Source organism: Ascidia mentula, chromosome 7, assembly GCF_947561715.1.
Source record: "Ascidia mentula chromosome 7, kaAscMent1.1, whole genome shotgun sequence".
Taxonomy (NCBI): Eukaryota; Metazoa; Chordata; class Ascidiacea; order Phlebobranchia; family Ascidiidae; genus Ascidia; species Ascidia mentula.
The window spans coordinates 10,563,624-10,590,627 of record NC_138572.1 but is presented as its reverse complement, the minus strand read 5'-3'; the positions used below and the strand labels follow the sequence as shown (position 1 = coordinate 10,590,627).

Here is a 27,004-nt window from a genome sequence, read left to right as displayed (position 1 = left end):
ATTAATATGTCCAATCCTATTTCTTAGTGTCAATTGAATTGCAGGACGCAAGGTTAACCTCAATCCTTTGCGCACAAGCAGATTACGTGACCACGGATAGAAATAGAATCGATTAGAAAAGAATGACCAGCAAGCACCGAACTGCAAGCACAGACATACCAGAGTAGAGGAAACAATTTACGCTGTAACATTGACTAACATTCAACAGTTCGCATGAAGAAACATTTGCTCAACACAAACATGCATTGTACATATTGCACAACTCAGTTGCCTTTGTTGTGATGACGTTGCAAATTTGATCTTATTGCACTAATTTAACTTGGTATTTAGAAATACCATGCAGGCACATTGAATAAAGTAATAACACGGATGCTGCAGGTAATTAACGGCCAATGTTTACGTTAGTGTATTCCAATTTTGTTGTCCATAGAACTATGCAAGGTTATTTGACTTGGCTGGGAATTCTTCAAACATTAGTGTCACATGCGAAATCATGGCAACACTCTTGGAAAATTATGTCGTCGTGATTTTTTCCCCTTAAACTCATGCTCCTGTTGCCCAAAGGAATATTGAACACATTTACCAGCATTTTCCTAAACCCGATAATAACTTTCCATTTACTTAAACCCCTCTTAAGGAAAAGAATGCGAATATATCGTTGCAGTGTTGATGATTTTAAAAGCTCGACAAACGAACAACCTGACCCTGCTACATACTGCAATGCTGACGTCACGCATGCCACTTCCCAACCTGATGAAAATGCGTACGAGACATTCTAATGATTAATTTGACGACCAATGTATCTTTGCGAGTGTTGCTAATTTTTTTGCTTGAGGCAGTATTTTGAGTTATGATCAGCTTTTCAACTGGTGAACATAAACCCAACTTATAGCCAAACAGAACATTACCGCAAATACATAAATCAAAGCCTGGTGATACTAAATTAATTATAAATTGTTATTTTTTGATAACGTCGGTGAATAAAAGTGACGTTTAATTGTGCCAGAAGAACAGAATAATTTAAATGTAACAGTTTAAAGCGATGTTTTTCGCCATGATGTTGACCTCTATTTAATAACACTTTCAAATTTGCATCATGTTACCACGATTTGTCATGCATTGTTATATTCTCGTTTCCATAGTGATTTTATCAACTTACTATGAATCAAAATTAAACGGTCATAGATAAATTTTGACTGTAATTATGTTGTTTTGCGTTCTTTCTCGTCCACTTTCCGTTGCTGTTATATCACTTGATCTTCTGTTTAAATCACAGTGCATTTTCAGTTCTGTTCTAAGTCAGTTCATAAATCACATCAGTGTATTTCATGTTTAATTCGATTCTGTATTATTGCTTGACAGGACACTGGTATCATTTCTGAGACACCAAGCTTTGCGCTTGCTTCTGATTTATTCCCACAAGCCTGATAATAAACGGTTTATTCGCATCAAGCCGTTTGCCAGTGAATCCTGCGGAGTGTTGTATGTAAAACAGATATAAATGACAGATAGTCGTCTTTGCTTGGTAAGGCGATTGTTCAAACCATATTCATTTATAAGCCTTTGAAACATTTGGCGCGTTCCAAGATTTTTTGCCCGCAATATCGCCCCGCTGACAACAGGATGACGCAAATAGCTTTTTTTAAGTTGCGTCATAGATGTGAGCAGCATACGATGCTCAGTTTTGCATGATCATTTGGCGATTTTACACAACATTTATCCAAGTTGTGTTGAAAGATTCATTGGCAAAATTGCAAGTTTGATTTTAGGCAATTTAGTAAAAAATCAACAACAAAAATCTTCAAATTTGGTTGCATTGTTGAAAGAGGGAATAATTTTAAAATATTTGATTCTATTTGGATGAGATTTAGGCGGTGATATGATAAGCGGTTGATAAATTCAACTTTCACACTTGAAAAGCATATGACTCCTGCTATACGCCGAAAAAAACAACACATACCACATTGTCAACTAAAGTGGATCAATTGATTCTACAAATTCAGCAAAATAAGCATGAAACGGAACAGAGGCTGAACATTATTAACAGAAATTCATAAAATTAAAAAAAAAAAATTTCTATCAATCAAGTGTAGCCGATACCAGCTCTCAAACACTAGTTGCTATAGCTCGCCACTTTATTCAACTGCGCCTCGAACGATCTTAATTGTAGGCACACACCGTCATGAATCACCAGACACAACAAGCGGCAAACTTCTGCAAAAAGAATGCTTTCGAAATCACGGCCTTGATCAGAATGCAAGGAAACGGGAATTCCAAACCGAGTAAAAATCTCCTTAACCAGAGTTTCGGCGACCAACTCAGCTCGTTGGTTTGGCAAAGGAAAGCATTCTGTCCACTTTGTAAAGTAATCAGACACGACAAGTATGTGCTTGTTACCGAGATCAGTGATAGGAAGCTGGCCTAAAAAATCAATCCCGATCCGTTGCATCGGAAAATGGTTTCTCTCCTGGACAAGTTGGGCGCGGTGACGTCCATGTGTTGGCTTCCGTTTAGCACAAGTAACGCACCACCTGCACCAATGTTTTATATCCCCAAGCATTCCAGGCCAAAAAAATCGCAGTCGAATTCTTTCCGAAGTTTTGGCAATACCTAAGTGGCCTGCCGTCCGTAAGGTGTGTAACTGGTAAAAAATGTCCCTCCTCACGCTGTGGGGCGCTACTATCAATGGAAATTCACCTTCATCGGGGTACCATATTCGGTAAAGCACTCCGTCGTTAACCTCTAAATGATCCCACTGAGAATAATACTTCTCGCTACCTGCCTCTTCAAGGAAATTAGATAGCGAAGGTTTGTGTTGGCCAAGGATTTTGAATCGTAATATAGCACAAATTTCAGTATCTTTAATTTGCATCGAGCGTTTATCTTCGATACTCCAAGTTTCCAGCCAATTACTGTCTTGGTTCGGACGAGATGAAATCTGCAGAACTTGTCCCTCATGAAAGCTGGCCGCGGAATTGCAATCAACGCATACCTCCCGGCAACAGCGCTGCCTCGACAACCCGTCTGCATTCGTGTGTTTCTTTCCCCGTCTGTGGACGACTTCAAAGTTGTAAGTGTCCAGTGTAGTCAACCATCTGGCAAGCATCCCTTCCGGTTCCTTAAAGTGCAAAAGCCACTGCAATGAAGCGTGGTCAGTACGTAGCACAAACCTTCAACCCCACAAGAAATGGCGAAAATGCTTGACAAAGTAAACAATTGCGAGCAACTCTCTATATGTAGCGCAATAGTATCGTTCAGATTTGCTTAGTGTTCGACTGGCATAAGCTGTGACCCGTTCTTCGCCGTTGGCAAGCTGCGACAACACGCCACCTAAACCCGTTCCACTGGCATCTGTGTCCAAAATAAAGGGATCAGTGCGTGTAGGATAACTGAGCACAGGGGCAGTGACAAGTATTTTTTTTCATAAATTAATGACTGTAAATTGAAATAAACCTTTTCCAGGAACGTTGAAAGCGGTTTTTTCTTGTCGGTTTCGTTGATCTCCACTTGCCAATACCCGCTAGCGAGGTCCAATGTGGTAAAATATTTCGCGTTGCCCAAAGTATACAAAATTTCCTCAATTTTAGGCAAAGGATAGGCGTCTTTGCGAGTAACTTCATTAAGTTTTCGTTAATCCACACAGAAACGGTACGTTCCATCTTTTTTAGGGACAAGAACAACAGGAGAAGCCCAAGGCCCATTGCAGCGCTCAATTACACCTGCTTTGAGCATTTTTTCAATCTCAGCCTCGACAATTTTTCTTTTCTGCCACGTTACTCGACGCGGTCCTTGCCGAATATTAATTTCCCATTGGCAGAATCTAACAGGGCGTTAAATGGGCACGCAAAAAATCCAAGCCAAGTATACCCGCGCAAAAACTAAGATCGGTCACAATTAATTTACATGCAAGTCTTATAGTGCCTGTGGAGAGTTCGACATTTTTTACTCCTAATGTGCGTAAACGGGTGCCATTTACAGCATTTAATTTGGTGGAACATATCGACAGATTTGACATGTTGCAATAACATTTATCTAACAACGATACCATTGAACCAGTATCGATAAGAAAAGAGTGTAATTTAACTGAATTGTCAATAGAGAATTGGGCGTACCATACATTGTTGTTGTCCAAAGCCGTATGAGTCATCACTGGTGTGCCGGCTAAAACACCAGCTAGCGGCGGTTTAAAGGTCGTTGTTGCCGCGAGTCGCCTTGGTTCCAATCACTCGTCCCATAACTTCTACGTTGAAGCGGAGTCAGGTTGCAATTCCACTCTCGGTGCCCAAACTGCCCTCAGCAGTTGCATGGCGTTGCTGTCTGGCGCTGATTAGATGCATGACTGCTGTAGGCTCCCAAAGAACTCAGCAAATCCACCGCTTCCTGGAGACTCTTTGTTAATGGAGCTTATCGCAACCAGAGATAAATCGTTGAACTAAAAGTTCTTCTACACAGGTATCTGGCAGTTGTGGATGACCCTCTTTTTGTAAATGTCTTAGTCAATTGCCAAATTCACGATAGGATTCATCAGGTTTTTTCACTGAAATATTTAGGTCTGTTTTCATAGCTAAACACCCCCTGCACCAATCATAGTTAAGTTTGTAAAACCTGGAATCAAATCTTTGACAATCGATCCAAGCTATCTGCACTTAATACAACACAGAACAATCAGGGTAAAATCTATTTAAATGAAAGCTTAGCAGAAGAAAATGGACAGATATTCAACATATGTCTAAACTACAAAAAGCAACATGGATTCAAATACATCTGGAGAAGAAATGAACACACATACCTTCAAAGAACGGACACAAGCACATCAATATTTATATCTACATGTAATGATCTACAGAAATACAATAACCACGTAACCTAAGAGTTTAACTATGATGAAATACATTAAATATTCCTATAAACCAGTTTTGTCTCTTGTATTTGTGTGTGTTTGTTTCATATTCTGTGACCCAATCCCTCATTGATTATTATTGCAGCGTATTCACGTCAAATAGCCATACAACTTGGCAAATAAACATGGAATCCATAAGTATACAAAACGTAATGAAAAATAAATGCAATTACTATGAAATGAATGAATTTTGACGACAACTGTTTATCAACAAATATGCCAATTAATGCCATACTGCACCACAACATAGAAAGCATAAATAAAATGTCCATGTATTGTGTGGAATGCGAAGCAATTTACATAGAACCCCTGAGGTGATTGCTCTTACAGAAACACATAATAATGACACTAAATTGTTGGACAAAATTACACTCTAAGGGTATGAATTGTTTTCATGTGATGCCATTACCAAATGTGGAGGTGTTGGCATACACGTCAAGGAGTCCCTTTGCTACTAAATAAATCATGATCACCATTTCACATCTGCTGACTGTGATAACTTGTGGTTAGACATAATTATCAACAAGCAAATCTACAACATTGGTGTAATTTCCCATCATTCCTCAGCTGATTTTCTTGAATTTCAATACATTGAAATGTGGAGCAGTCAATCTACAGCCAATATTGATTTTTAAGCCTTTAACATGATCTTCAAAATTATCATTAACAGACATGCTCCTATTCGTAAGTAAACCAATGGATATTTACAACATCTTTCGTGTTTTACAAAATTTGACAAACATAATTTGTGCGCGTAACATGTTTTCTTTCGCATTCAAAAAAATCGAAAATTCTTACTCATTTGTGGATTGTCATGCAGTATATATTGGCAAAACTTTGCTGGTTTTCTTACCTTCGAAAATAATTGGTTCGAAGCGATTTAAGCAGCAAAGTTAAGTAACAGTTTTTCGTTGTGACAACGTAGCAACATATTCAGGATAATGGTAACCATTACTGAAAAATATTTACGCCTATAGGGGAAGCATGTTGTCAGTATTGCAGCTTCCCGCTTTTCATTTGTGGCCTTTTTTTCGTGGTTTAAACCAAACACGTGATATCGTCCATTTTTTTACCAGCCAATCACCAATAACACGCGATTACTGCGAACAAACCTTCATCAGCACCAATCCGAAACAGCATCTCGAGCTTTATTTTCAACCAACTATCAACCAAATGTCCTGCTTGAAACGCATTGTGCGGTTCTCCGACGGGTCCAAATAAACACAAACAAAATTCTGCTCCGCAAAGCACCGCACGCTATTACTTTAACACAGCAGCTCGAAAAGTTGCGTGAAATGCTCCCAGTCGTATCGAAAATACCAAACACCCGCCTATAGTGCCCACGCCCAGATTAGACAAAAAGAACAATCAGGAATTTTCCCTTATATGGTATCGTAATACATCAATGTATCGACACTAAACAAAGCACCCAACCCAAAATATCACGGATGTAAGCACACGATGCTCGATGTAACAAACACACCCTTCTTATAATATGGTTGTATAATATGGTTTATTACTATGGCATTGTTTTGACTAGTGTGTGCTCTAACTTTGATATCGACATATCGTTTTGCTCCAAAAAAACGCGCTCTTCTTTGAACGTCTATCACTCGGCTTAGGCAACTAAATTTGGATCGTCCAAGCGATCTTTATGACCGAGCGCCAGTCAAGTTTCCCATCACCACTGAGAGAGAGATAAAATACAACTAGCCAACATCGACATAACCTTATCACGCAAACAGAACCGCCCCGGATGCCCTGTAAGCTCACTGGGCTTTGGCCGCTTTAGCACTGCATTGAGCAAAACATTTCAATATGATTTATGAGATAGTGCTGCAGATTCTGTGCACTGCACTATACTGGCGTCATTTGAGCTGTAGGTTATGCTGGTATAGTTGTTATTTGTCTTGCTCAATACATTGTTGGTTTGAATCCTTCCAGTAGGGGCCAAGAAGGTCATTTGCACGACAGCTACAACTCCGCGATGTGTAAGTCGATTTTGTGGGCGCTTGTTTCTGCAAGTATTTGCTCTACAGGGATCCTGGACTTCAATCTGAGAGACGGTAACTATAACATGTTGTCGAAAAAATAAAAGTATACACACAACCGTCGCATTTTTCAGCTGTTCAGGAAATGGTCAAGGTTGATCCTACTTGGCCTTCTGTAATATTTTTCACCTGCACGGTTAACAAATTTTCCGTCCAACCTATTTGTTGTCAAAACAAAGACACTTTGATTTGTGGTTGTCAGGATGTTGAATTGAGAGAGGAATCATGTTACCTAATGGAAGGTAAATTGCATTTTTTCCATAGGGCAGAAAATTATGCTACTGAAATTGTAATTTATAATGTTACTTTTTACAGTGTTACCAGGGTAAAAATTTAAACACCAATACTTTAAACCAATTTTGGTAAATATATATCTTGAAATTTTGTGATATTTACAAAGATTGAGCATTAAATATATCATATCATGCTATTGATTTGCAAATAGTTTTTGGAAATGCAGATTTGGAATACATTAATTTAGATATAAATTTATGGAATTATTAACGTTATGAAACAACAGTCAAATACGTTGCAGAGCAAACGCACATAATGACATCTTCATGTGTTTGACTTTATTTAAAAAATGGACAAGTCTTCAAGGACAAGTGTATGTACGGCATGTGCTGTGATAGCAAATTGAGTAGACTTAATTTAAGGACAGAATCATAAACGGAAAACCGGAATATCATGTACACCAATCACAGCAATTTAATTGAAAAGTGGAGATATCTTGCTAAAATTTGTACAACATGTTCACATTGCAGCGTTCAAATGAGTTTGTTCAGCTGCTATGCGTGTTTTTTACTTCTTGAGTAGAATTCTATAAGAATTGAACAACACGTTGCAATATCAATTGACGTAAAATAAATTATCCCAGCGCGTTTATAGTGACTGAAAAGTTATAATAAAGAATTGAAACAAGTGACAGAATTGCAGCGAGCAAATTACCAAAATGAGCGCGACAGCGGAAAATAGCAGACTGATTCAGTGAGTAACTGCAGTGCTTTTAGTAAGTTAGTTAAGTGTCAGAGTGAAGTGCGAACGTGTAACACGTTTATAATAAGTTGTGATCAAAACGTCTGTCGTTATTGTATCGAATGCCATGAGACCGTCGGAGAGGCCAGGAAGGCCTAATTTCCTCCGCATTCTTTACTCCGTCTGTGTTCCACGGAATTAAGTCGTGTAATATATATATATCCACTGCAAAGCAAATTGAAGTTTTGTATTTAAGGAGTAATGTAATAACATGGGGTGAAACTTTTCAATTATACCTTTTAAATTGTTTGTACTGGTTTCAATTTAGTTATAAAATAACAAATTTTCGGTAGAATATTTTGAAGAGTAATTGATAACTTGTTGACAAAAAAATGCGATGCGCCTTACCAAATAATTTGTAAACTTCATCCTCTGCAAGATAAAAGTTAAAAGTTAAGTTATGTTTTTTTAACTGTGAAGCAGCTTTACCTACAAACCTTTACTGCTGTCTGTTTTCAACGATCCTTATTTAAGTTTCACCGCATGATTTATCTATCAAAACTATAAAGAAATCTCCATTCTTGTTTTGTTGACCAAGAGTATCCTTTTCATATTATATTCATGCTTCTGTGAACCTGAGACTACAGAGATTGCCCACATGGTCACAATACTATAATCTTGTTCACTTCCGTACATTGACAACGTCATTCATATTGTATTTTTTGGTGATAGTGGTGTTGGGAAAAGCAGTCTTCTTTTACGGTTTGCTGACAACACATTTTCTGGAAGCTACGTTACTACCATTGGTGTTGATTTTAAAATAAGGACAGTTGAAATCAATGGTGAAAAAGTTAAGCTTCAGATCTGGGATACAGCTGGCCAAGAGAGGTTTCGAACAATAACTTCTACGTATTATCGTGGAACACATGGTGTAATTGTAGTGTATGATGTTCAAAGTGCAGGACCTGGTTAGCCCAGGGTCGTGAGTTCAAACCTCACCGGGAGCTTGGTTTACAAATTTTGCTCCGACTTGTCAGGAAAAAAATGGATAATCCAGGTAGGCTGCAATGCCTTGGCTGCCAAGCATGCAAACCTAACGCTCATTGGATTGTAGGCAAGGATTGTCGCAGCCAATTAGAACTTCCAGAAATTTAAAACAATTCGTTTCTTAAAATGTAACCGTAGATGTATCCCGGTTTCTGTGAATTGATAAACGAGTGTTTGCTGCTTTAGTTGCTGTAAAATTTTGTTTCTACATTCAAATTTTTTCTGCCTTGACACATTGTGAAATCAAAATGTTAGCTATTGTAAATCATATCTTGTACAATAAAATCGCAAAGACATGTGACGATTGAAAACTGCCAACACATTACTTGCTTGTCATTAAGCATTAATCCAATAATGTTGTTTACTCCATGGTCAGCAGAAACACGAAAATCACAATTGCTGACCGACGAAGTCGTGACGTAATAGTCAACTAAGTGTTAACTTGTCATGCATTTTTGGTTCAACTCTGACGAACCGTTGGAAGAAGTGCTTGGTCGCCTTATAAAAGGAGCGTGGGCTCGTCTGCAAATCATTACCATCTTGTTCAACGGATATATACTGTATCACACGAACACTTTTTCAACATCAAACAAATCAAAGGTATGTCTAGAATTAGATTTGTCAATTTTTGATCAACATTGTCATATTTAAAAATCGTAATGAAATCAAGTTTGATTTTTTAGATGAATTCGATGATTTTTGCCGTTTTGTGCATCTTTGTCGTAACAACTCATGCAGTCAAGTATTATCCTGGTAAGATCAACTTTTCTAATAGAAATATTTTCGTATTTATAATTTAAAATCTTGTCAAGACCTCCATTAAACGAAGATCTTTTCTCTTTCAGTTACTCTCAACAATCTCGGATGTTGGGCGGACTCTGAAAACAGGGCAATCCCCACAAGAGAAGGAAATCCTATTCTTGATGGAGCAAATTACAAAGCAAGAGTGAATGCGATCGCTAAATGTGCCAGAGTCGCTCACAACAATGGTGACGACGTATTTGCTGTCCAGGTATATACAATAATTTATGAATAAACATTTTCCAAAACTGGTAAAACTGACAAAATCATTAAAATACAGAGTTTGTCGCATGTTAGTTTTGACATACAGAAAATAACTACAAACGTTTATTGCATGTTCTAAACTTATTTTGGATCACAGTTTTTGTTGGTTGGTAAACACATTGAAATTTATAGGACGGAGGTTGGTGTGCAAGTTCTGCCACAGCAAGAAACACATACAGAAAATACGGAAAAAGCACATCTTGCGCAATTGACGGAGAAGGTGGAGGTTGGGGTAATCAAGTTTACGAAATCGCCACCATATCACGAGGTATGTCTTTTTTAGATATTTTTTGCACGGTTTCCATAAAATGCACGTTTGTGTCACTTATCAGTTAAATTTACGGTGTTATTTTGTACATTAGTGTCGCTTACCGATTTGGGTTGTTGGCGGGACACTGCAAATTACGCCATCCCGACGCTTGAAGGGTTGGAGCGAGTTCTCGACGGGCCTTACCGAAGCCGTAATGAGGCGATCGCCAAATGTGTGCAAGCCGCCTACGCCCGTGGATACAACATCATTGCGTTGCAGGACGGTGGTTGGTGCGTCGGATCACGTGACGCAGTAAAGACGTACAAGAAATATGATGAGAGTCACGCCTGCCCTGCTTCTGGAAAGGGTGGGTCTTGGGCAAACCAAGTTTACCGAATCAACGTTGAAGTTACCACGTAAGTTATGTGATTCGATTTAAGAATTTTTTTTTAACATTTTGTTGTTTTTTGTAACTTACTGATTTTTGTTACAGAACGTACTAAATCACACCATCGCTGAAAATGAAGAAACTATTCATTTGTATTTGTATCATTATCTCATATTTTTAACGCCTATAAATAAAGTTTTGCAAATACATGTCACATGTAACCGAAAATCTACATTCTTTCGTGTATGATACAAAACCACTCATTACTTTGGAGGATGATTAAATACCAATAAATAAGATGTTATTTGACTGTTCAATGCACACAGTTGAAAACAACAGGATTGCGACAAACCAGTGGTCTCTTACAACTTATTCTCATAGTTTGCGAGTTAACCAATAAGGAGCTCTTGTCCTTTATATCATTCTAATTCAGATAATTAGACAGATAATCATTGTCATAATATCGATTTTAAGTTATCGTGTTTTTGTGAGATGTGAATGGTTTTAACTGGTCAGGTTGTTGCCTGGTTAATAAACAAAGGAATAAGACGGCAAGCATTGTTGTTGACTACATGTTTTCCTCACCTTCATTAAAATCACCCTTGAAAATAATCATTGTCAACCTCGACTTAGAGAGTCGCATGAGCTCCCCAACAACCTTTTTCAAGACCAGGAATGTTTGTAGTAAACGCGGGAGACGATTCAGAAAATGTTTAGTTTGTATGACGCCAGAATTTTGCATCGAAAGTAGAATACTCACCTTTACTGCACTACCAGAGAACCTCACATATTCCTTGACCCTTAATGAAAAACGCGGTTTGACAGAAAATTAACAATCTCCCTTTTTCTGGTTTTGAAATATTTCAAACTTCCAATTAAAATGTACAATCTTATTCTTACCAAGTGTCAATTGAATTGCAGGACGAAAGGTTAACCTCAATCCTTTGCGCACAAGCAGTTTACGTGACCACCGATAGAAATAGAATCGATTAGAAAAGAATGACCAGCAAGCAGCGAACTGCAAGCACAGACATACCAGAATAGAGGAGACAATTTACGCTGTAACATTGACTAACATTCAACAGTTCGCAAGAAGAAACATTTGCTCAACACAAACATGCATTGAACATACTGCACAACTCAGTTGCCTTTGTTGTGATGACGTGGCAAATTTGATCTTATTGCACTAATTTAACTTGGTAATTATAAATACCACGCAGACACATTGAATAAAGTAATAACACGGATGCTGCAGGTAATGAACGGCCAATGTTTACGTTAGTGTATTCCAATTTTGTTGTCTATGGAACTCTGCAAGGTTATTTGACTTGGCTGGGAATTCTTCAAACATTAGTGTCACATGAGAAATCATGGTAACACTCTTGGAAAATTATGTGGTCGTGATTTTTTTTTTCTTTAAACTCATGCTCCTGTTGCCCAAAGGAAACCCAAAGGAAAAAAAAAACATTTACCAGCATTTTCCTAAACCAGATAATAACTTTCAATTTACTTAAACCCCTCTTAAGGAAAAACCGTTTTAGTCAAACTTCCTGGTTCAGACAAACCTACTATATTCATGTTAGGGCAGTGATATTTAAATTAATTAATTTATCATAGATTTGTTGAATAGATATTCAATGCTATGCAATCAATCAAAAACTGTCCGATGAAAACTATATAGACACTGCGGCCCTCATAAGCCTATACCCGCGTCAAACACATTTCCGTAAAAAAATTGCACTAACGTTTGCAAGTTTTTAAAGTTTTAGGCAAATCATATTTATAAACGAAGTAGAAACTATTCATAGTAGAACAAACGTTTCGAACAACTACTGTGTTCATCATCAGTGCTGTAAGGTAAAATATTTATACTACTGTCAAATAACAACAACAGAAACAACATACAACAGATCATAATTAACATCGCAAATTCTTCACTTGTACCATAACTTACGTGCTGTCATTATCCCGTTCATCTTCCAGACTTTCCATTATAATTAGCAACACCGAAAAGACCTTTACTGTATGACAATAAATCTTCCAGTGCGATAACAATAGCTGTATGGCTTTCCTGAACCAGGAAGTTTTCACATGGTTGGAACTTGAAGTTTCGGTTCACGTAAATAAGTTTATCTCCTGCTGCTTCACTCGGTTTAATTGGGCTCTCGAAGGTAGCTGAGACTTTTGTTTCAATCGCACTGGAAGATTTATTGGCTTTTGACTGCAGAGAGCGAAAATTTTGATTTGAAATCGTAAGTCTTGTGTTTATTATTGGGACGTTTTCAAAGAGAAACAAGGAAAACTCGAGCCAGCATGTTTTGTGAATAAAAAACGTTTATTCTGATCACCAGGAGTATGTGAATAACCAATACTTTTAGCACGCATAACAAACTTTATTGAAATATACTGACTAACAGTCAGCATTGTGTGATACCATACCTTCTGTTAAACAACGTACTTAATCAAACATATCTCTGCGACTTGTGAAAAATGTCATCGAAATTCGACGAAAACAGACAAAGTTATGTGCGTTTAAAGATTTGTCGACCATCAGCGTCTCGTTAGCAAAGGTCATTATAACTTTCTGAAACACAAATCATGTGACCTTTATCTGGTAAATTGATGAAGCACTTTTTTTGATGTGCGGGGTTTCCTTATGGTGCCGGGCCCAATTTGATTAAGGACCGACCCTCATTGTATCGCAAGTAACATATCAGGAAATCCTACATAGGATATACCATATCTGTTACCTAAGTGACTTTATAACAATTAACTGCTAGCAAAAATTATATCCAGGTACAAGAAGTGATGACATAAATCTCAATGATGAACAAACGACTTGCATTGCAAATTAATTTTGGCTTTCTTGTGATGTTCAATACAGGTAGGACTTACTTTTCGACATCATTAAAGTAAATACGAAAAACTAACTTTCGGTTAATATGATGCGGTTTGAAAGTCCCTGTAGCAAATTTTTTCAAGCAATAAAAAAGTAAACCCCAAACATCACTTATTCGACATCGAGAAAAATTATTTGCGATAAAAATTAAATAATATCAAACCTAAATACTTACCAATATTATCGAAGTATTTTGGAGCTCTCCATGTGATGAAATCAACAGCACAGCAAGTGTCAGTGTGGAGAAAGTCCTCACATCTCCTGGTTGGCCTGGAAATTACAAAAACAATGAAAACTGCCAATGGTTTATTATTGCCCCGCCAAATCAAGTGATCAATTTCGTGGTAAATTCGTTTCAAACTCAATCAGGTTATGACAATCTCAAAGTAAGTTTCAACACTTTTATATTGAGTCATTCTGATTTAATGAAAAGTATCTTGGGGCTAAATAAGTCCGGGGCCACACATATGGTTTGCGCCGGCGAAATCTTTCTTTGTTTTAACGTAAGCTGTCGCGACAACAAAACAAACAAACAAAGATTCCAACAGCGCAAAATGTGTGTTTTGGATCCGACCAAAGAGAAAACCAAAAATGTGTCGATCTAAGCAAACGCAGTGCCCTGAACATGCTCCTGCCCTGTTATAAAAACTTGCTACTGCTTTAAACTTTTGTTATTACTATTACAGATGTACGACCAAGGCGGAAGTACATTGTTCCGTTCTTTGAGTGGATCTGTGTTGTCAGGTTCCACTGTCGCTACAAATTTAAATGCGGTTCAATTAACATTTACTTCGGATGGAAGTATATCTTATTCTGGATTTTCAATCAACTACATAGCTGGTAGTTGCAGTTTTTGCTTTTTCGTATGTTTTTGAAGTTATATTCCTTGGTGTTTTAGACATGCATTGTTTAGATTATTTTTGATGAGATTCGCGGCACACATGAGCGCGTTTCATCGCACAAAGTTAAAGAAACCCTGATTTAAAGACATTAATATGTCATTGTAAGAAAATATGAATTGTTAAAGAGGAAATTTTGTATTTAATTATATTCGACACTTTACAAGAAAACCTATCATATTTTTGCCTTTAAGTTGTAATTATACGTGTTGAATCAAAACTTGAAATATTTGTGAATTGCGTTATTCTAGTCCGGAATCATCGTTGTGGCGAAACCAACCGCACAGCGAGCCTCAGAGGGACGGAAGTTCTCACATCTCCTGGTTGGCCTGGAACTTACAACAACTATGAAATCTGCCAATGGTTCATCAATGCCCCACCAAATCACGTGATCAAATTCGTGGTGAATTCGTTTCAAACTGTATCAAGTTCCGATGAATGACGGGTAAGTTTGGTCATTTTGATTTGAAGAAAAGTATATTGGGGCTGAAAAAACAGGGACCACTGGCACGGTTTGCACCGCACCGGCTTAGTTTGTTTCAAAAGCTTGCGCACAAGTGTACATCTGCCACAATATAACAAACAAAGAATCCAACAGCGCAAAATGTGTGTTTTGGATCCGGCCAAAGAGAAAACCAAAAATGTGTCAATCTAAGCAAACGCAGGGCCCTAAAATAACTCTCGACCTGCTTTGAAATCTTGCTACTGCTTTAAACTTTTGATATTACTATTACAGATATACGACCAAGGCGGAAGTACATTGTACCGTTCTTTGAGTGGATCTGTGTCGTCAGATTCCACTGTCGCTACGAATTTAAATGCGGTTCGATTAACATTTACTTCGGATGGAAGTGGAACTTCTTCTGGATTTTCAATCAACTACATAGCTGGTAGTTGCAGTTTTGCTTTTTCGTATGTTTTTGAAGTTACATTCCTTGGTGTTTTAGACATGCATTGTTTAGTTTATTTTTGATATGATTCGCGGCACACCGGAGCCCGTTTCATCGCACACAGTTAAAGAAACCCTGATTTAGAGACATTAATATGTCATTGTAAAAATATACGAATTGTTAAAGAGGAAATTTTGTATTTAATTATATTCGACACTTCACAAGAAAACCTATCATATTTTTGCCTTGAAGTTGCAATTATACGTGTTGAATCAAAACTTCAAATATTTGTGAATTGCTTTATTCTAGTCCGGAATCATCGTTGTGGCGAAACCAACCGCACAGCAAGCCTCAGAGGGACGGAAGTGCTCACATCTCCTGGTTGGCCTGGAACTTACAACAACTATGAAATCTGCCAATGGTTTATCAATGCCTCGCCAAATCACGTGATTAAGTTCGTGGTGAATTCGTTTCAAACTGAATCAGGTTCCGATAAATTGCGGGTAAGTTTGTGCGCTCTTACACCTAGATTGGCACTTGCTGATTTGTTTATAACACATTATGGAAATTCCGAACGAAAAGGAGTCATACATAGTCATGCCGAGATAAGGTCATCAATATAAACAAAGTTTGAAAGTTTGCATCAGATTTTAAGAAATTTGTTGTTTCCCAGCATTACCCTGATGAAGCCTCGTTGAATAGCTGGCGAAATTTCCATCAATAATAATTAAAGTTTAATTGTGCCAGAAAACCAGAAATTATTTGTAATTTCCGATAAATTATTTTGTTACCATCGCAGATTTACAACGAAAATAGGTTTTTAAATTATTTTTCTGGATTTCTATCATCTGGTTTCAATTTTACTTCTGTTTGAAATGTGGCTCGGTTGACTTTCACTTCTGGCAGCAGTGGAGCATATCAGGGGTTTTCAATCAATTACACTGCAGGTATAATATGTAGTTTAACATTTGTGTATTTTGCTTAGTCGTTTCCTATGTAGTTGAACAAATTAAAAACACAATGCTTATTGCTGATAACACTTGCAAAGTTCACCACTGCTTTACTTTGCGAAATTTTACACCAATTGTTTTGTTATATATTAAGACACGGAAAGTATAGTGCAAAGTCATGGAGAAATTTATGCCACTTTCCGGCGCATAACAGACATTTCTGAACAAAAACCTCGAGCATCTGGATCATTTGCTGAGATCAAGATTAACAACAATGTTTTCCACTATTCGTATTTTCTAGAAACATGCTGGCACGCTTCTGTGCGATCGGTCGGAAACTACGCGAGTCCAAGTTTTATATGGTCTACTGGTGTTCCAAACATCACCATATTATTCCATATAACCTACTACGGGCCGGCAACTAAGGATTTCGATCTATACTTGTTGAAGGAAGCAATGAATGGGAGAAGTGAGCTATTGGCAATATACAAACCTACGAGTCCCAATCCCATAACACACACCATCGGTGTGCGGGTGTCAACACTGCGATTAATGGACAATCACTTCCTTAACGTTACAATCCTTTCCCCGTCTATGTTTAACAGGAGCGTACTTAGAATTATATCTTGTTGCTGCAATCAACCCCATCTGGGAAGTCCAAGAATAATTTTAAAAGGTATGTAATGCATTCGTTATCTCACAAAATAACATTAAAAACAGTGTAAACTCATCAAGAAGCGTTCGAATAAGTGAAGAATAGATAGGTTTGTAAACTTGTTTGCGTTTGTTTTAGATTGCCCTTCTCTTTCAAACACAAAAATTGTACAACCCACAATTCGACGGCCATGGACATACAGCACACAGGTAACTGCACAATGCAAGGATTCTGTTTTCGTTCATAACTCAGCTGCGGTCGGTCGAAACGTCACAATGTCCTGCACCGAAACTGCTGAATGGAGCGATCCTTACAAATGCTGGAACGGTTGGTGAAAGCAAACTAAACTAAACAATACTAAAGTGTAACGTTAGCAAGAATAACAATGCCAGTATGTTTTCTGAAAGCGTCTGATTTTTGCACAAAATTTTCTAAGACATGGAATTTGAAATATGAATCTTTTTAGTTCCACAATGGCGTTGTTAAACTCGTCTCACTTATTAAATGTTGAATGAGTTTAGGTACGCTTTTGGATTTCAACTCACTCAGCAATACTTCTGCATTGAAAGAGGGAGAAATAGTTTTGATATTCTGCGATAAATTCAGTGTGAAAATGCATTTCATAAATATGACTGTGCACAATCTTCAGCTTGTTAGGAAAGAGGTATGGTTAGAACAATTTTATAAAGCCGCTTTCTTTAAAGCGATGATCCACATGTTGTCAAACCTAACTTCTTAATAATGTATTTAGTTCGCTTCAGCGAACATCCGCTTGACGTCATCAGATCACGGATCATTAGTGACGTGTCACCAGAGTTCGGAAGATTACAAGGAAACAGAAACCAAATCACTGAAACTAAAAGTTCAATGTAAGGATGCAAGTATTCCAATTGAGTATACAATTTTTTTGTATTGAGTTGTAAATTTTTACGAGACAGCAATACAGAAACATCAATTTTGTAGGTTCGTTAGCCGTGAATAGTATTTAATGGAAACCTGTCTTTTCATGTAAGATTAACAGTCCTTTAATTGTTGCAAGTTCCTCCCCAAATCGACGAAACCGTAATATTCAAAAAGGTCAGACTGCATGAGAAAGCATCTGTGGGATTCGGTTTTTCGTCAAATCCGTCAATTCGTGGAAACGGGGATGTTGTGGTGATAAAAGAAGGTATCAGTTTTTATCTTTGTAACGCATCAGTAGCACTGTGCTTTCTCCAAGCTTTTCGCTTCTACAAGCAATACCTTTGATATTAATTTGATATAGATTTTTTCAAATCTGCATCAAGAACAGTTTATATGAAATACTTGTTTGCTTAACAGGTGCCGAGGTTACAATCGCAAAGTTATTTTCCAACGGGACTCAAAACCGAATCGACCTATTGTTTACGAAGGTAGCTTTGAAGTAATATGCCCAAATTTTGCCACCGAAAGTGTTGATGAAAACATTTTTTAAGGTTTCTGAACGCGATCTCGGAAACTACTCCATTACCATCAGGTCCGGTCCTCCATTTTACGTTGTGAACAAAGTAGTATTAATGGTTGAGGCAATACCAGCACCGACACATACCCTCCTTACATTGCTGTTATCCGTTGGTCTGGGACTTGTTACTCTCATAGCAACAGGGTTTGGGATAAGGCTGTGTTGCTTGGCATCAGCTGCCAAAAAAGGTAAACAATCGTTCTCGAAAATCTTTCAAACTTGTGATAACGAAATATGACGAGATTACTCGATAGATGTTTCTTGCGAGTGTTGCCAATTTTTTGCTTGAGGCAGTATTTTGAGTTATGATCAGCTTTTCAACTAGTAAACATAAACCCAACTTATAGCCAAACAGAACATTACCGCAAAATATATACATGAATAAAAGCCTGGTGATCATAAATTAATTTTTAATTGTTTACTTTTTAATAACGTCGGTGAATAAAAGTGACGTTTACTTGTGCCAGAAGAACAGATTAATTAATATGCCTGGCAGCAACAGCAATATAACCGTCTGTTTTGAATTCGATGTTTTTCGCCATGACCTCTATTTCATGGCAATCTTTCAAATTTGCTTCAATGTTACCACGATTTGTCATGCATTGTTTTATTCTCGTTTCCATAGTGATTTTATCAACTTACCATGAATCAAAATTAATGTGCTACAACGGACATAGCCAAGTTTTAACTGTAATTATGTTGTTTTGCGTTCTTTCTCGTTCACCTCCGTTGCTGTTATATCACTTGATCTTCTGTTTAAATCACAGTACATTTTCAGTTCTGTTCTAAGTCAGTTCATAAATCACATCAGTGTATTTCATGTTCAATTCGATTCTGTATTATTGCTTGACAGGACACTGGTATCATTTCTGAGACATCAAGCTTTGCGCTTGCTTCTGATTTATTCCCACAAGCCTGATAATAAACTGTTTATTCGTATCAAGCCGTTTGCCAGTGAATCCTGCATTGTATGTAAAACAGACATAAATCACAGATAGTCGTCTTTGCTTGGTAAGGCGATTGTTCAAACCATATTCATTTATAAGCCTTTGAAATATTTGGCGCGTTCCAAGACTTTGAGCCCGCAATATCGCCCCGCTGACAACTTTTTTTAAGTTGCGTCATAGATGTGAGCAGCATACGATGCTCAGATTTACATGATCATTTGGCGATGTTACACAACATTTATCCAAGTTGTGTTGAAAGATTCATTGGCAAAATTGCAAGTTTGATTTTTGAAAATTTAGTAAAAAATCAACAACAAAAACGGTCAAATTTGGTTGCATTGTTGAAAGAGGGAATAATTTTAAAATATTTGATTCTGTTTGGATGAGATTTAGGCGGTGATATGATAACCGGTTAATAAATTCAACTTTCACACCTGAAAAGCATATGTCTCCTACTACGTTGAAAAAAACAACACAAACCACATTGTCAACTAAAGTGGATCAATTGATTTTACAAATTCAACAAAATAAGCATGAAACGAAACAGAGGCTGAACATTATTAACAGAAATTATTGGAATTAAAAAAAAAAGAATTTATATCAATCAAGTGTAGCCGATACCAGCTCTCAAACACTCGTTGCTATAGCTAGCCACTTTATTCAACTGCGCCTCGAACGATCTTAATTATAGGCGAGGCACACACCGACATGCATCACCAGACACACGGACACACGTGACTACAAACACATAATGAAGCACAAAATCGCTACAATGCCCCCCTCCAACTAACATAATTTCGCCCTCGAAATGAAACGTGGTACACTTTACACACATACTCACACTACAACACATAGTCACACTACAACACATAGTCACACTACAACACATAGTCACGCAAATACGCAGATAAACGTCGCACACGTCCACGGAGGGACGTTCCACCGTCCTCAAGGGGACAAATGTCCATGTCCGATGTTACAGTATTTTCATCGGAGTCGTAGTGCGATTCCTCTTCCTCAGGTTGTAGCCAGTTATTAGGCATGGTTTCTGCCTCGAATCTCCTTGACTGGCCAGTGTGTACTACCTTTGGTGGATGATCCGAAGATTTCTGGATTTTGTACAAACTTTTGGACAACTTCCGTATCACAAGGAATGGTCCTGCCCACCCTCGAGTTTCTGCTTCCCGAGCGGTGGATAGTAATACCACACAAACTGGCCAACGTTAAATTCTTGTGGTAGAACTGATTTGTCAAATGTCTTCTTCTGTCTTTCACTAGATCGTTTTAGTTCCCTTCTGGTCAACGCGTACGCGTTTCGTATTGCCTGACGCATATCTTCCACATACTGACATCGATATGCTGTATCATGGTGATTCGGAGGAAGTCTCCACATCAGATCCAGAGGAACATTTACTTCCCCAAGTCTGTTAGGGGTGTATTTGGTGGACTCGTGGACCGATGATCTGTAAGCCATCATTACGAAAGGAAGCTGAATATCCCAATCATTATGGTTATCATTTACATAAGACGAAAGCATTTGCAATAAAGTTCGATTGAATCTTTCCACAAGACCGGATGATTGCGGATGATAAGGGGTCGATCGTGTCTTGCTGATGTCCAACAAGCGGCAAACTTCTGCAAAAAGAATGCTTTCGAAATCACGGCCTTGATCAGAATGCAAGGAAACGGGAATTCAAAACCGAGTAAAAGTCTCCTTAACCAGAGTTTCGGCGACCAACTCAGCTCGTTGGTTTGGCAAAGGAAAGCATTCTGTCCACTTTGTAAAGTAATCAGACACGACAAGTAGGTGCTTGTTACCGAGATCAGTGATAGGAAGCTGGCCTAAAAAATCAATCCCGATCCGTTGCATCGGAAAATGGTTTCTCTCCTGGACAAGTTGGGCGCGATGACCTCCATGTGTTGGCTTCCGTTTAGCACAAGTAACGCACCACCTGCACCAATGCTTTCTATCCCCAAGCATACCAGGCCAAAAAAATCGCAGTCGAATTCTTTCCGAAGTTTTGTCAATACCTAAGTGGCCTGCCGTCCGTAAGGTGTGTAACTGGTAAAAAATGTCCCTCCTCACGCTGTGGGGCGCTACTATCAATGGAAATTCACCTTCATCGGGGTATCATATTCGGTAAAGCACTCCGTCGTTAACCTCTAAGTGATCCCACTGAGAATAATTCTTCTCGCTACCTGTCTCTTCAAGGAAATTTGATAACGGAGGTTTGTGTTGGCCAAGGCTTTTGAATCATAGCACAAATTTCAGTATCTTTAATTTGCATCGAGTGTGTATCTTCGATACTCCAAGTTTCCAGCCAATTACTGTCTTGGTTTGGACGAGATGAAATCTGCAGAACTTGTCCCTCATGAAAGCAGGCAGCGGAATTGCAATCAACGCATACCTCCCGGCATCAGCGCTGCCTCGACAACCCGTCTGCATTCGTGTGTTTCTTTCCCGGTCTGTGGACGACTTCAAAGTTGTAAGTGTCCAGTGTAGTCAACCATCTGGCAAGCATCCCTTCCGGTTCCTTAAAGTGCAAAAGCCACTGCAATGAAGCGTGGTCTGTACGTAGCACAAGCCTTCGACCCCACAAGAAATGGCGAAAATGCTTGACAAAGTAAACAATTGCGAGCAACTCTCTATATGTAGTGCAATAGTATCGTTCGGATTTGCTTAGTGTTCGACTGGCATAAGCTGTGACCCGTTCTTCGCCGTTGACAAGCTGCGACAACACGCCACCTAAACCCGTTCCACTGGCATCTGTGTCCAAAATAAAGGGATCAGTGCGTGTAGGATAACTGAGCACAGGGACAGTGGCAAGTATTTTTTTTAATAAATTAATGACTGTAAATTGAAATAAACCTTTTCCAGGAACGTTGAAGGCGGTTTTTTCCTTGTCAGTTTCGCTCATCTCCACTTGCCAATACCCGCTAGCGAGGTCCAATGTGGTAAAATATTTCGCGTTGCCCAAAGTATCCAAAATTCCCTCAATTTTAGGCAAAGGATAGGCGTCTTTGCGAGTAACTTCATTAAGTTTTCGGTAATCCACACAGAAATGGTACTTTCCATCTTTTTTAGGGACAAGAACAACAGCAGAAGCCCAAGGCCCATTGCAGCGCTCAATTACACCTGCTTCGAGCATTTTTTCAATCTCAGCCTCGACAATTTTTCTTTTCTGCCACGTTACTCGACGCGGTCGTTGCCGAATTGGTCTGGCGATTCCTGTGTCGATGCAATGTTTAACAAGGGACGTTCGCCCCAGTGTCCCGTGTTCATCGACAAACACATCAACAAATTCTCGTAATATAGCACAAATTTCAGTATCTTTAATTTGCATCATTTATCTAACAACGATACCATTGAACCTGTATCGATAAGAAAAGAATGTAATTTAACTGAATTGACAATAGAGAATTGGGCGTACCATACATTGTTGTTGTCCAAAGCCGTATGAGCCATCACTGGTGTGCCGGCTAAAACACCAGCTAGCGGCGGCTTCTCGCTCGTGGCGCATTTGAATGTGTGAAATGATTGTTTAATGCCATACAAAGGTCCTCATAGCACCGATTTTTCTCTGTGGGTATTAAGTCTTGTATTAAGAGAGCTGGGCCTCGTAAACAAGCAGAGAGATGAATTCCCTTTTGTTGATTGTTCCAATTATTGACCACAGATACGTTTTCGATATACAGATTAAACTCCTGCCAATTCATCCCAGAACCGCCGGAAAAGAACTCTGTCACCTTAATATTAGTTTTTGGAAGACTGTTTTGCTTTGACAACCTCTCTTCTAACTCCGAAACTCGAGCTTGCCATTCCTCGCTTGTTTTGCCGAGAAATCGATTCTCCATTTTCACAGAAAGCATTTCCTTTTCGAAGGCACACAGTCTCACATCCATATCAGAAAGTTCCAGGGGGGCCTGGAGTGCTCGCCAATGTAGCCGATACCAGCTCTCAAACACTGGTTGCTATAGCTCGCCACTTTATTCAACTGCGCCTCGACCGATCTTAATTATCGGCGAGGCACACACCGACATACATCACCAGACATTGTGAAATATTTAGGTCTGTTTTCATAGCTAAGCACCCCCTGCACCAATCATAGTTAAGTTTGTTACTCGCAAAACCAGGAATCAAATCTTTGACAGTCGATCTAAGCTATCTGCACTTAATACAACACAGACCAATCAAGGTAAAATCTATTTAAATGAAAGCTTAAAGTGCATATGCCACGGCCATAACAACTTTGCGTAAAACTAAAGGTATATCTACAACAAATATATATCCAAAGTTTCACGGTTCTACGTCAACTAAAAAATGTAGAAAACTGCACGAAAAGTAACGGCGACCAAAAATCGTAAACCTTTTGCGCTGGGGAGAAAAGGACATCACATAAGGTGCTTGCGTCGAAAAAATGCATTGTTTAGATAGGAGAAGGCGCCTGTTTTTGTAGATATCGAATAGTTTCAAACATAGGAGAATCCACAGATTACATTACCTTAAAGGTCAGGACAGGGTTTTGCATCACACAAAAATTTGGCATTGTGACGTCACGAATCGAAGGCTTATTTGTCCCTAATTAACGGAAGACCATAGGGTATAGCAGAAACGACATAACTGTGAGTGGACAAAACGACAATGCTAAACTAATGGTTTGTCTCTGTCGTGTTTTCAAAAGTTCATGTATCCAGTTAGCGATCATAAATGCTGTAACAACAAGAACACCCTGTCCCAGTAACTTAAATTAACATCAAAATCCGTTTATTGCACTTGTTCACTTTTTGTCCCCTGTTTAATGCAATATTATGCTTAAATCAGTTTTACAATGTTTTCCATTCCTACGCATAAGGCTTGCTGCCAGCACTCGCGCTCGACCGAAGCGCCTTCTATGACGTCACGCAACAATATCTCGCTTTCGCACGATTTCGTTCGCAGCGGCAAAAGTGCGACTTTGATCAGCTGTATCTCAGAAACCAGTCGTCGTATCAAGCTACTTTTTTCGCCAGAAATGTTCTAAAGTTATGAACATTTCTTAGTTTGATTATTAACATGTTTGATTTTTACGTGTCATATGCACTTTAACAGAAGAAAATGGACAGATATTCAACATATGTCTAAACTACAAAAAGCAACATGGATTCAAATACATCTGGAGAAGAAATGAACACACATACCTTCAAAGAACGGACACAAGCATATCAATATTTATATCTACATGTAATGATCTACAGAAATACAATAAACACGTAACCTAAGAGTTTAACTATGATGAACTACATTAAATATTTCTATAAACCAGTTTTGTCTCTTGTATTTGTGTGTGTTTGTTTCATATTCTGTCACCCAATCTCTCATCGATTATTATTGCAGCGTATTCACGTCAAATAGCCATACAACTTGGCAAATAAACATCCATAAGTATACAAAACGTAATTAAAAATAAATGCAATTACTCTAAAATGAATGAATTTTGACAACAAATGTTTGTCAACAAATATGCCAATTAACGCCATACTGCACCACAACATAACAAGCATAAAAAAAATTTTCGGTGCATACAAAACAAACTCTGGATGACAAAAGGAATCTTAACATCAATTTAAAACAAAACGATATTTTTCAAAATGCTTAAAACTTTATGCCACACCATAAAAAATCAATATAAATTTTGCTACAACAAAAAAATAGACTATAAGGCATTTCACACAACGATCAAATAATTTCACCGGTTCTCCCATTTCACCGGTTCTGGCCAACATTATAATGGAACAACTTGAGCAAACCGCTCTTGCTTCCTTCAAAACACCCCCGCGACTTTGGCTCCGCTATGTCGATGACACGTACGTCATCATAGCAAAAGACGAGGTCGCAGGGTTTCATAATCACATAAACAACATCGAACGTTCTATTAAGTTTACCCAGGAAACACAACACGACCTTAGTCTGTCATTTTTGGACGTAAACGTCACTGCAAAACCGGACGGGAAACTTACCACCTCCATTTTTTACAAGCCTACACACACTAACCGCTACTTACAATACACCTCACACCATCCGAAACATCAAAAACTCACAGTGGCCAGAACCTTATATAACAGAACGATTACACATATTGCCGATCCACACACTCGGAGGGTTGAACGCAAACACATTCGGAACGTTCTAAAACTAAACAAATTTCCCACCAACCTAAATCTCACACCCCACACACACAACAAACCCACACAAACATACACAGCATTCACTTCCATACCGTATGTACAAGGAGTTTCTGAGCGGATATCAAGAATACTCAACGCCACTGGCGTAAAAGTTGCCATGAAACCGGTATGCACTTTAGAAAACATGTTTCCCAAACCTAAAGACCGTATTCCCATGCTTCAAATGACCGGTGTAGTTTACTTAATCCCTTGTCTTGATTGTAACACTGTGTATATTGGCCAGACTAAGCGCAATTTAACGTCCCGTATTAAAGAACACAAGGCAGCCATACGCAATATGGAACCCAATAAATCTGCCCTATGTGCCCACATGCTTGACACCGACCACCGTATCAATTGGAAGGAAGCAAAAGTATTAAAACAAGAAACAATTTTGGCAAAACGGTTGGTTGTGGAAAATTATTATATTAATTCGCTACCGAATGTTTTAAATCGGAACGATGGAAAAGTAGTTTCGCCCGTGTTCCGCAATTTCGCCCGTAACAATTCGTGACTTCTGTTTCACATGTATGGCCGTTTGACCCGTGTTCGATGTTGTCCATTGATTTATGTCCCGCTGTGTTTTAGCTGTTACGCCCTTTTGTTCTTTTTCGTCGCTCAATTTCTTTGCCCTGTGGGTTCGCTTCGCTACTGTGTTTGTTTTATTCTCTGAAGAAGCCTAGTCGTAGTCGTACGTACAGGCGAAACGTCAGAAAATACAATCCTTTTTGTTAACAAAAGGTGTATATTTGTTGTTCTCCAGTAGAAGAGCGTCAGATTCTTAATTCATATTCAGGATACTGGTAACCATTAGTGAAAAATGTTTACACCTACAGGGGAAGCATGTTTGTCAGTTTTGCAGCTTCCCGCTTTTCGTTTGTGGCCTTTTTTTCGTTGTTCAAACCAAACACGTGATATCGTCCATTTTTTTACCAGCCAAACACCAATAACACGCGATTACTGCGAACAAACCTTCATCAGCGCCAATCCGAAACAGCATCTCGAGCTTTATTCAACCTACTCTCAACCAAATGTCCTGCTTGAAACGCATTGTGTGGTTCTCCGACGGGTCCAAAAAAACACAAACAAAATTCTGCTCCACAAAGCACCGCACGCTATTACTTGAACACAGCAGCTCGAAAAGTTGCGTGAAATGCTCCCAGTCGTATCGAAAACAACAAACACCCGCCTATAGTGCCCACGCCCAGACTAGACAAAAAGAACAATTAGCAATTTTCCCTTTCATGGTATCATTATACATCAATGTATCGACACTAAACAAAGCACCCAACCCAAAATATCACGGATGTCAGCACACGATGCTCGATGTAACAAACACATCTTTCTTGTAATATAGTTGTAATTTAGTGTGTGCTCTAACTTTGATATCGACCTAACGTTAAG

The 27,004-nt window shown here is 38.5% G+C and overlaps 4 protein-coding genes across 4 annotated transcripts in view; 3 read left to right on the top strand and 1 right to left on the bottom strand.

Annotated features, from left to right (window-relative positions):
* LOC145909555 (uncharacterized) overlaps positions 1–19,322 on the top strand; it is a 30,319-nt gene extending 10,997 nt beyond the window's left edge. The window contains exons 2-8 of the mRNA XM_082996936.1: positions 17,108–17,296; positions 17,491–17,633; positions 17,721–17,838; positions 18,009–18,137; positions 18,290–18,360; positions 18,424–18,637; positions 19,303–19,322. Coding sequence (XP_082853062.1) covers positions 17,245–17,296; positions 17,491–17,633; positions 17,721–17,838; positions 18,009–18,137; positions 18,290–18,360; positions 18,424–18,637; positions 19,303–19,322 — 747 coding nt within the window. The 5' untranslated portion in view covers positions 17,108–17,244. The remainder of the gene's footprint in view (positions 1–17,107; positions 17,297–17,490; positions 17,634–17,720; positions 17,839–18,008; positions 18,138–18,289; positions 18,361–18,423; positions 18,638–19,302) is intronic.
* LOC145909556 (protein NYNRIN-like) lies at positions 2,114–3,106 on the bottom strand. The gene has a single exon (XM_082996937.1). The coding sequence runs from the start codon at positions 3,104–3,106 to the stop codon at positions 2,114–2,116; it is 993 nt and encodes a 330-aa protein (XP_082853063.1).
* Positions 9,421–10,708, top strand: LOC145908758 (uncharacterized). The gene is made up of 5 exons (XM_082996094.1): positions 9,421–9,573; positions 9,657–9,726; positions 9,819–9,985; positions 10,171–10,306; positions 10,401–10,708. Exons 1-5 carry the CDS (start codon positions 9,421–9,423, stop codon positions 10,706–10,708), a joined length of 834 nt encoding a protein of 277 aa, XP_082852220.1.
* A 5,811-nt stretch (positions 19,323–25,133) lies between the features above and the next one.
* Positions 25,134–26,114, top strand: LOC145909554 (uncharacterized). Its single transcript, XM_082996934.1, has one exon. The coding sequence runs from the start codon at positions 25,164–25,166 to the stop codon at positions 26,112–26,114; it is 951 nt and encodes a 316-aa protein (XP_082853060.1). The 5' UTR covers positions 25,134–25,163.
* Positions 26,115–27,004: the final 890 nt, after the last annotated feature.

Coding starts and splice junctions, on each gene's coding strand:
- LOC145909554 (XM_082996934.1), top strand. CDS start 25,164: ATGGAACAACTTGAGCAAACCGCTCTTGCTTCCTTCAAAACACCCCCG.
- LOC145909556 (XM_082996937.1), bottom strand. CDS start 3,106: ATGCTTGCCAGATGGTTGACTACACTGGACACTTACAACTTTGAAGTC.
- LOC145908758 (XM_082996094.1), top strand. CDS start 9,421: ATGCATTTTTGGTTCAACTCTGACGAACCGTTGGAAGAAGTGCTTGGT. Junction 9,727..9,818: donor TGCAGTCAAGTATTATCCTG/GTAAGATCAACT, acceptor TTTCTCTTTCAG/TTACTCTCAACAATCTCGGA. Junction 10,307..10,400: donor AATCGCCACCATATCACGAG/GTATGTCTTTTT, acceptor TTTGTACATTAG/TGTCGCTTACCGATTTGGGT.